Source organism: Pholcus phalangioides, unplaced genomic scaffold (genome assembly GCF_987345545.1).
Source record: "Pholcus phalangioides strain wild (caught in Gottingen) unplaced genomic scaffold, Ppha-v1.0 ptg000015l_1, whole genome shotgun sequence".
Lineage (NCBI taxonomy): Eukaryota > Metazoa > Arthropoda > Arachnida > Araneae > Pholcidae > Pholcus > Pholcus phalangioides.
In genome coordinates, this window is record NW_028301608.1 from 113,463,731 (window position 1) to 113,474,482 (window position 10,752).

General features: G+C 37.2%; 1 protein-coding gene across 1 annotated transcript; it reads left to right on the forward strand.

The window, feature by feature from the left end:
• The first annotated feature begins 4,462 nt into the window (after nucleotides 1–4,462).
• On the forward strand, nucleotides 4,463–5,215 carry LOC149077627 (uncharacterized). Its single transcript, XM_089242382.1, has one exon. It carries the CDS (start codon nucleotides 4,463–4,465, stop codon nucleotides 5,213–5,215), a length of 753 nt encoding a protein of 250 aa, XP_089098508.1.
• Nucleotides 5,216–10,752: the final 5,537 nt, after the last annotated feature.

A 10,752-nucleotide genomic window follows, 5' to 3' on the forward strand; every position in this document is an offset into this window, starting at 1 on the left:
TTGCGAGATCACAAATCTACGTATACAATCGGAAATCAAGCATATAATCCTATATATTCCACATTAAATCTTAATTCGAATATAAAGTCCTAAATCACATATTGAAATCAATAATAAAAATCAGATAAAATTCATAATCGATTTCATCCTCAATTTAAATCGGTCGATTTCCATGACATTATACTGGTCTTGTGCTATCAGTCAGTCTTCTTTGTAGTTGATCAGTTTCTTTTTTCTTTGTGAGCGGCGAGGTGGTGCAGTTTGTACTTGTGCTATAGGCTGATAAGGCGTCCGTGGGATCACTTTGTCTTCATTGTCTTCTATCCATCTAATTATTTTTCTTGATTTTATTTATTCTACTTTTGTTTTTGAAAATCTCTCTGATCCAGAGTGTGACATTTCCAGCAGCGGGCACAGCCATGTGCTTTAGATGTGCAGTTAATGTACATGTTGTCAAGTAATGGATGGGAGTGCCGATTTCACCACAAAGGCAATGATCTGTTCCTCGTTTTTTGAAGCGGTGAAGGTAATTTGGAAAAGGTCCGTGATTGGTTGTAAAAAATACAAGTTCTTTGCTCCAATTTTTTGCATTGTAAGAAACTTTTGGTACTATTTTGTGGACACTTCTTCTAGTTTTGGCATCATTCCATTGGGTTTGCCATAGATCGAGTATTTCTTTTCTTGCCTTTTGTTTCGCTGTTGATGATGGTAATAATATTTTAATTAAATGGGCGCCATTGATTGTCGCTGCTTTGGCTATTGCGTCTGCTTCTTCGTTCCCCCACTCACCCACGTGCGCTTTGATCCAAGATATGCGAATTTGTGGGTTCTTGTGGAGGACCTGCCGAATTTCCCTAGCCATAGTATGGATGGTCATCGGGTTCTGTATTGCATATATACTTGAAAGGCTATCGCTATAGATTATAGATGCTTGTTGGGATTCTTGAGCTTTTATGGTTGCCATGTATAACGCTAGTAATTCAGCTTGAAAGATATTATTGTCGTTTTCTAGCTTACTACTCCAGCACTCGATGATCTTATGATCTTGTTGAAGTTTTATATTCTGCTGGTTTACAGAATGGCAACTCTTCTGTTTTGTTTATCTTGTACAATTTACTTTTGATATGAGTGGCAACTATCAGTCTTGTTTACGCGGCCATGCTGTACGGTTGTATCTGTCTATCTCTCTATACAATTAAACTTATATTACGGGATTCCCTGCGCCCAGTCAATGTGTTTGACTATGAATTAGTTTCATAATTTTCACAGGTTATGTCCCCAGCCCCTGTTGACAAGTTAATTGTAAGTTTTGAGGGATTTATGTTCTTTGTGAACAAGTTATAGTTTCCGAATCTTTTAGTTTACGTTTCGACTACCACGATGGCTGCAGTTGAGATTTCGTCAATCAACAAATTCGACGGCTCGAATTATTCCCAATGGAAGTTCTTGGTGAACTGTGCGTTGAAAGCTAAAGGAGTCTACGACGTGGTTGTAGGCGAGAATGCTAAACCGGATGCAGGTCCTGCCCTCGCACGATGGGAGAAAGCTGACGCAACAGCGATGTTTGTTATCACCTCGGAGATGGAGATGACCCAGATATCCTTGGTGCAGAACTGTCGTTCCTCGAAAGAAATGATTGACAAACTAGACTCGATTTATCAGCAAAAGTCCGCCTTCAACAAAATGTTATTGCTGGACAGATTTCATCAGCTGAAAATGGAAAGCAGCGAGTCAGCTGTGGAGTATATAGCGAAAGTTGAAAACCTCGCTCGTCAAATCACGGACGCTGGTGAAGAGGTGAGTGATGTTACAATCACAACGAAAATTCTAAGTACTTTGCCGACAAAGTACATGAACTTTCGTCAAGCCTGGTTGTCTATGGATTCAAGTAAACAAACCGTCGCCAATCTAACGGCACGTCTCATCGATGAAGAGCTTTCGATTTCGCGCAACGAACAGAGTGAAACTGCGTGTGTCTCAGTTTCTAAGCCGAAGAAGTACTATTCGTCGAAAAACCAAAATTTTCAGAGTCATGAAAAATACGAAAAGCGTCTCGACAAGTCGAAAGTGATCTGTTAGTCTTGCCGAAGGAAAGGGCACTATGCCTCCGAATGTAAACAACGAAAGCACGACTTCAATCGTCGTTCGTCCGAAAATGGTGGTGCGTCCAATTTTACCGATGTGAATCATGATTTGCTCAGTGCTGAAAGTGTCTCCAGTGCTCTTCAATCAGGTGAAAATGAATGGATTCTTGACAGTGGCGCATCTGCTCACATGACGTGTATTAAAAAGTGTCTTAGTGATTATCAAGAGGCAGATGGTCAAATTAAGCTCGGCAACAACACTGAATTACTCGTTCTTGGTAAAGGTAAGGTTTTGATTAAGAAATTCGTGAATGGTACATGGAATAATGGGGAGATCCATGAAGTATTATATGTCCCTGGTCTAAAAAGAAATTTACTGTCGGAAGGTGTACTGGCTGCCAGGAACATGAAGATAATTAAAAAAAATCACTATGTGAAAATTTATAATGACAATAGATTAATTGCTGAAGGTATTCGTACTGCAAATAATTTGTATAAAATGCTGTTCAAAGTCATATTTGGTGATGAGGTAAATATTACAACTAACAACGACTTGCAATTATGGCATGAAAGAACTGGTCACATAAATATGAAGGCTCTTAAAGAGCTATGTGAACGAAATATTTTGAAAGAAAACATTAATTTTTCTGATGCCGAAAAATTCTTTTGTGAGGCTTGTCAGTATGGAAAGCAACATAAGCTATCTTTCACAAGAAGGGAACATAAATCGACTATCCCAGGTGAAGTAATTCATTGTGATCTTTGTGGACCGATGTCTGTTCAATCGGTGGGAGGATCAAATTATTTCATTCTTTTTAAGGATGATTTCACAGGCTATCGTTCAGTTGCTTTCATAAAACACAAAAGTGATGCGTTTGAACAGTTCAGAAAATTGTTCATCTCTGTGAAAACAAATTTCAACATGTTGTCAAAGCAGTCAGAACTGACAATGGAACTGAATTTATGAATAACGAGTTCAACAATTTCCTTGGTCGTAAAGGCATCTTGATGGAAACAACGGCACCATACACACCCGAACAAAACGGTCGTGCAGAAAGAGACATGAGAACTATTGTTGAAAGTGCCAGATTAATGCTGTACGCAAAACAGCTACCTAAGTACTTGTGGGCAGAAGCAGTGAATACTGCAGTATATATTTTGAACAGAACACCAACGAGCCAAGCTCCAAATTCTACTCCATATGAACTTTGGACTGGAAAGAAAAATTGCCTGGATCATCTCAAGATTTTTGGAAGCGAAGCGTTCATGCACGTTCCGGACTCTCAAAGAAAAAAACTGGAACCCAAAAGTAAGAAGATGATTTTTGTGGGATATGATAGAGACTCGAACAACTATCGATTATTCGATCCGAATAAAAGAACTGTGAAAGTGTCGAGAAATGTCAAGTTCGATGAAGCCCATGATGTGAAGATGCTTCCCTCAACATCCAAGGTACATGTCATTCCGGATGAAAACAATGATATAAGCCCGAACTGTGATGAAGATATGCAAGATGATATGTCTGATCGCGAATATAAGAATCCTGATCCTGGAAGAGAAACCCATAGGTGCAATCTTCGAGATCGATCTGCAATAAAGTCCCCTTCTTACTTCGAAGCGAATGTGACGGAAATCGAAACACCTGTCTCATATGAAGAGGCGATGTGTTCTCAGTCACAGGAATGGAAGAAAGCGATTAAAGAAGAAATTGATGCTCTTGAGAAGAATGAAGTTTTTGACTTTGTCAATCTACCAGATGGCAAAAAGACTGTAGATTCAAAATTAAATATTTCCCAGATGGAAAAATTAAGAAGTTCAAAGCAAGGCTGTGTGCAAAAGGCTTTTCGCAGATTGAAGGAATTGATTACTCAGAAACCTATTCACCAACTTCAAGATACGACACGATAAGGGTTCTGTTTGCTATTGCTGTCCAACGCAATCTCAAGATAATTCAATTTGACATAAAGACCGCTTTTCTCCATGGTGAAATAGAGGAAGAAATATATCTTGAATCACCTCCGGGATTAACAAGCGATGACAACAAGGTGTGCAAACTAAAGAAATCTTTGTACGGTTCAAGAGCTTCAAGATATTGGAACAAGAAATTCTCAGACTTTCTAAAAAGTTATGGTTTCGTACAATGAGTTGCAGATTCTTCAGTTTATTTTGGGACATTCAAATTGAAGACTGTGTTACTAGCCCTTTACGTAGATGGCGGTTTACTATTTTGTGAAAATGAGGACATCCTCATCGAAATCGTCAATAATCTGAAGAACACTTTTGAAGCTGTGGTGTGTGAAAAGGGACTTTTCGTTGGTATAGAGTTCATTGAGAAGAAAAATTCCATCTTCATCCATTCGAAAAGTTATATTCATAGAATGCTGAAACGATTCTCTCTTGAGAATGCAAATCCTGTCAGTGTTCCTGCGGATCCCAATGCTATAATCTCTGCAGACTCAACACCACTTGAAAAAGGTTCAGTACCTTACCGTGAAGCAGTCGGAACATTAATGTTTCTAGCTATCACTACTCGTCCCGACATAATGTTTGCCGGTAATATCGTGAACAGGTACCAAGAAAATCCTAGACTGTGTCATTGGAATGCCGTCAAAAGAATCTTTAGATACCTGAAAGGTACATCATCGTACGGAATCGAGTATACACAACAGAGCTGTGATGAATCAACCTTGGTTGGTTATTCTGACGCTGACTTTGCGAATGATGTGGACACTCGAAAATCGACATCAGGGTATGTGTTCAAGATTAGTGATGGAGCTGTGACATGGGCTACCCAAAAACAGTCAGTTGTGTCTACATCAACCACAGAAGCGGAATACATCTCTGCTTCGACAGCTGTGAAAGAAACTCTGTGGTTAACTCGACTTCTCAAGGATTTTGGCGAAATTATTAATGCCGATGGAGTACCCTTGTGCATTGATAACCAAAGTGCCATAAAACTCATCAAAAACCCGATATTCCATAAGCGAACCAAGCACATAGACGTTAGGTACCACTTCATAAGAGAAAAATATGAGGATAAATCCATCTGTGTGAAATATGTTAAATCAGTTGATCAAATAGCCGATATTTTCACCAAACGCCTTCCAAAAGAGAGGTTTGAAAAATTGTGAAATATACTCAATGTGAATATTTCATGATTATATATATATTTTTTGACAATGTTTGTTTTATATATATATATATATATTACCTGTAAACCATAGAATTGGTGGGAGTGTTGAAGTTTTATATTCTGCTGGTTTACAGAATGGCAACTCTTCTGTTTTGTTTATCTTGTACAATTTACTTTTGATATGAGTGGCAACTATCAGTCTTGTTTACGCGGCCATGCTGTACGGTTGTATCTGTCTATCTCTCTATACAATTAAACTTATATTACGGGATTCCCTGCGCCCAGTCAATGTGTTTGACTATGAATTAGTTTCATAATTTTCACAGATCTTTCACTACTACATATGCTGATGCTGTTCCGGAGCTAGTTTTCGAGCCATCTGTGTACATATGAGTTCTTTGGCCTGCTATTTCTTTGTTCTGGTTATTCCCGATAGATACTTGGTGTTGATGCAGGTCTTCCGATGGGTGGATAGTTATTTGTTTTTCCCGTCTCTGATACTCTTCTGGAGCAAAGTTTAATGCACCAATCTTTGCTGGACGGTGTAGACGTAACAATAGACCCATTTGTGCTTCATAATTCATCCATAGGCATTTGAACGAATGGTCATGTCGGAAATCATTAAACACGAGATCACGTCATATGCACGCCTCATCGTTTGTATCATTAGCGATAGATACATAATTTCAATTAGAAAAAGTTATCAGAATAATATATATATATATATATATATATTATACACAGGGTGATTATTAAAAAACTATCCCGACATATGGGCCCCTAACTATCATATCATTCACAGAAACTGAATGAAATTTTGGCATAAGGTATTTTGAGATATGCGCTCAAGAATGATATGGAAAACAGCAGTGTCACGCAAACAGTTACGGTTACAGTGAGAAAATTTCGAAAATATCAAATGGCAACACCAAGTTTTTTGTATTGGAATGGGATCTCCATTGTAAAAAACCATAAATAGCGTTCTAACGGCAACTGTAACATGAAAATCACCGGCGGTAGATAGGCTAAAAGTGAGGACAACCAAAAAGGACAGAGAAGCAGCATAAAATAAAGCATTTTATTGTGTTTCACAAATTTTCCACATGGCCTTGTGGAGGACTAATCAGGCTGCGATCTCAGCCGAAGAAACGGTGTGACGAATGAAACGAACATTAATGCTCTGGTGCACGGCAAAGTCCTTTTTACTTTTTCCTTGCCTAGCTCCGGGGATTTTCGTGCTACAGGTGCCATTCCAACGCTATTTAGTGTTTTTCAGTATGGAGATCGCATTCCAATACAAAAAACTTGGTGTTGCCATTTGATATTTTCGAAATTTTCTCACTGTAACCTTAACTGTTAGAGTGACACTGTTGTTTTCCATATCATTCTTGAGCGCATACCTCAAAATACCTTATGCCAAAATTTCATTCAGTTTCTGTGAATGGTATGATAGTTAGGGGCCCATATGTCGGGATAGTTTTTTTATAATCACCCCGTATATATATAACGCACGTACTAATTTTTTAGATTATATATATATATATATATATCATTTTTTTCTAATACTTCTATAACTACTGAACCGTACATGCACTTCATACACATCCCTCTGCAGAATTTCTAACTGAACGGTTACACACAGGAACGTGTTATTGTGTATATGCGTCATCCTTGTGCATGGCTTGGATTTTCATGTTATGTATGCATCATGATGGAGGTCTGCCTGCTTTTTGCATTTTTTACATTTGCATTTTTTGCATTTTTCTACTTGGAATATGTACCAGCTATCGTTTCCAGATAGGGTACATGCAGCGCCCGAGTGGCGCAGTGGTAAGATGCTCTTCTACCACCGTGAAGGTTGCTGTTACAGTTCTGGGTTGGAACCTGACGGAGGATATAAATAAGATTTTTTCCTTAACGAATTTCAGGCGACCACCAATAGACATCGCCTTCATTTCCATCTCATTAATTGCAGTAAATAGCGATATGGCCCAGCACCTCCTAGAGATAAAAGGCCTCCGCACTCTGCTTGTTAGTCGGTAAGTAGTCCATTTTCCCTCAGAATATATTCAGGGGAAAAAATTCCCTGTTCGTGCCAGTATCGTCGTTGTGAGGAAAAGAAATGATCGGGCTCAGAATTGGCGATTTCTATGCCCCACATCTAATCACTATGCGGTATTTGTGAGCCAGTCAGGTATATTCTACGCCAAAATAAGAAGAAACGAAATAGGATGCTGTGCTTCAAAATGTGGCAAACTTGCTAGGTAGCCTGAATGATGTTTATGGCAAACAGTGCAGAGGCCTTCTATCTCTAGGAGGCGCTGTATGGCCAGAGTTGGTGAAGAAGATATCGTATATGTACTGAGAAACAACACTTCAGTTTTTATAACCTCCAATTAAAAAGCTGTTTCCCCTTCTCTTCTGGGTCCATTTTTTTTAGAAAAATCTATATATCTAAGTGCAAATATTATCCGAAATATTCGAGTTCAAAAATCGCTGAAAATGAAGGAAAGAACAGCATATGAAAAAGCATATAAATCGTTAATGAAACTACATTTCACATGAAGTGCAAAAGAGAATTCCATTCATCAGCAGCAATTCGATTTGCCCGATGATTTTGTTTCTTCTTTCATCCATTGCACGAAGTCAATTTGAATTCAGAGTGTTTACGCCCAAAGACGAAACCAAGTAAGTAATTTTTTTTCCTCCAAGTGACAATTATTCTTTCATGTGGAAATTTATTCTGTGATTCCTATTTGTTATGCACAATGACTACTACGCATTTGAAACAAACTTCAACACCTTTGTTTATACACTAATTAGAAATTTCGATAAATTCTTTGAACTTCGGAGTTCTTTTACCAGTAAAAAAATGTAAGAGCAGATTAAAACTCAGCACTGAAGGCTAAATCTAGTCATTATAAAAACAATAAAATACTCAAACATAAAACAATTGTTTTTTGTTTACATCAGACAAATTGAAAAATAATTAGTTCTTTTAACTAACTTATTAAGTACATCTGAGCAAAGAAAAAACTCTGAATTAACCACACATAAGCAAATTGATGTTACACGATATGCATAATTTTTGTCACTTCTTTATTTCGATTGAATTAATTTCTTTCTTTTTTTATGAAAAAAAATTTGGAAATAAACTAGAATTCAGTTTTGGAGGACTCACGAGTCCTCATTTGTCTTCTTTTTTCTGTCTCATTTTTTTTCAGAAGCTGTTCCCTATTGTATACCTCGAGGCACAATGTTTACCACTGAGCTCCCGTGTCAATTGCCTTGAAAGCTTTTATTTTGTTTAATCCATTTTTTGAAAATTTTCTTGTGTGTTTATTCATTGTTTTCCCTATTCTTCTACTTTTTGTCTACTTAGTAATTCAAAATACTTCATTCGTATGACATTCTAAAAGAGTATTCTCTTTATATATGATTTTTTTTTCATGTGTATGTATTATTTCTGTTTTTAGATATGCGATGCGTGACTTATGGATATTTTTTGTCAATGAAAATTGGGTTTTTCTTGTATTATTTCCTTACTATTTTTCATGTGAACATTTTTATGAAATGTTTTGAAAATGAATTTTCTTTAACTTTTTCTGCATTTTCTTTCTTTCTTTCAATTTTTTTTTTTTTGGAAAAAAAATGAATATTCGTGAAAATTTCGCTCATGGAATCACGTTTTGAGGACAGATTTTACTATCTTTTTTCTACAGTGAGAAAACTTTAAAGTAGTTCGTGAGGTAATGTCTATAGTTAGAATTAGAAAGGGTAGTTTGCTTTAAAAAAAAAAATTTTACCAATGTCTTTTTTTTATATTTTAACAAAAACTGTTTGTTTATACGAGTACGCATACCGCATTTCAGTAAGAAAAAAAGGAATTATCGTGAGAAATGTGAAATAATGTTTATTCGCTCCAGGGAAGTAGAAGAAATGTAGGGTGGATTGGAAGTACTGAACACATTTAAAAAATTGTTAACAAACCAACCAATAAGTATAAAAAGGTTTTCACTGAAATGCTTTAATTTTTTAATTTATCCAAAAACCTGTAGGCCATGATAAATATTTTAGTGGAAACTATACCTTTTAAAAAAAAATTGGTTGATTTGTTATTGATTTTTAAAATGTGTCCAAGACTCCTCATCACCCTCCATTATCTTTCATTTTGTTTGTTTATTTGAAGGGTATTTGGTGGCCGAGGTTTTTATAAGAGAATGCGGTGATGTTTGACATTATACACAGGGTAATTACTTATTTCCCTCCTTGCCGCATTTTACAAGCGAACAATTTTTTATTTTTTTTTTATTTTTATTATTATTATTATATTGCTCTCATTTTTTGTTAATTTTCGTTGTGTATTTTCGATCGACTTAAATTTATTTTTCTCGTTCGCATTTCATTTTCGTTGTTTTTTCGCCAGGTTCGCTCGCTTCTTTGATATAAGTTCGTAGGTTTTTGGACGTTAGTGTTAGCAAACAGTGTATACTTTTTCCCGGGTACTCTCAATAATTTTGTTTTCCTTCCATTTGGGCCTATTGTTGTAGTGTTAGTGTTTTGAGATAGTTAGCTAATTCTAATAAGTATAAATTGTACTTCGTAGCTTAATACTTTTTTTTAGAGGGTGGTGTTGTATTCTTTATATACATATTTATTTTATTCTTCGTGATTTAGTGCTGAGCATTCTACTTTACGTAATTTTTTCGTATAATCTCTTACGTATATTTTGCATAGTAATGTATTTTACATTATTTTAATTTCCAGTTAACGTTTCTCATTTTCCTATTTTTAAGTATTATTATTATTATCTAGCTTTAGCAATAGTGTTAGTATGCCTCGACCTCGACTAGTGTTGTGTAGAGCTTGCGACGGGAGGTTTCCCTGGTCTAGGGGTATAGTAGCTGATAGTTTCAATTGTAAAGGGTGCTTGTATAGGAAAAGGCTGGAACTCGAGGTCGAAGCTTTACGGGAAAAAGTTAGGGTGCTAGAGGGCCCGGTTATAACGGAGCCTCTGGTCGTCGAGCCACCTGTTGATGAAGAAGCAATCTCCACGAACAACGACATTTTAGAGGGCGAATGGGTGGTCGTGGATGAGGTAGAGGGGGATAGTGATAGGGGTTTAATCATCGGCGATTCTATGGTTAGGGAACTTGGGAACCGAGTGTGTAGGGATTTTCGGGGTTTCGAGCGCTGTTGTCTTCCTGGGGGGAAGATTGGCAACGTTCGAGCCGTTTTTCATCGCCGAAAGCTGCCCTTGCGGGTGATTCTGTGGGTGGGAACAAATCAGGTAGGAGCGAATATTAGTGAGTCTCTGTCAGAATACCGGGATTTACTATTATCCGCTAGGGAGGGGGGTTCAGATGTGGCAGTGATTCCAGTGCTGCCAAGGGGTAGTAGGGGATATAGGAGTAGGATCCACCAATTTAATATAGGCCTGAAGGACATTTGCTCCTCACTTGGGGTCACGTTCTTGGAGCTTCCCGCATTTACCGATAGGTGGCTTCGTTCGGATGGGATCCATTTAAATAAGAT

Bases quoted from the DNA above. Each gene is read 5' to 3' on its own strand.
- LOC149077627 (XM_089242382.1), top strand. From the start codon at position 4,463: ATGCTGAAACGATTCTCTCTTGAGAATGCAAATCCTGTCAGTGTTCCT.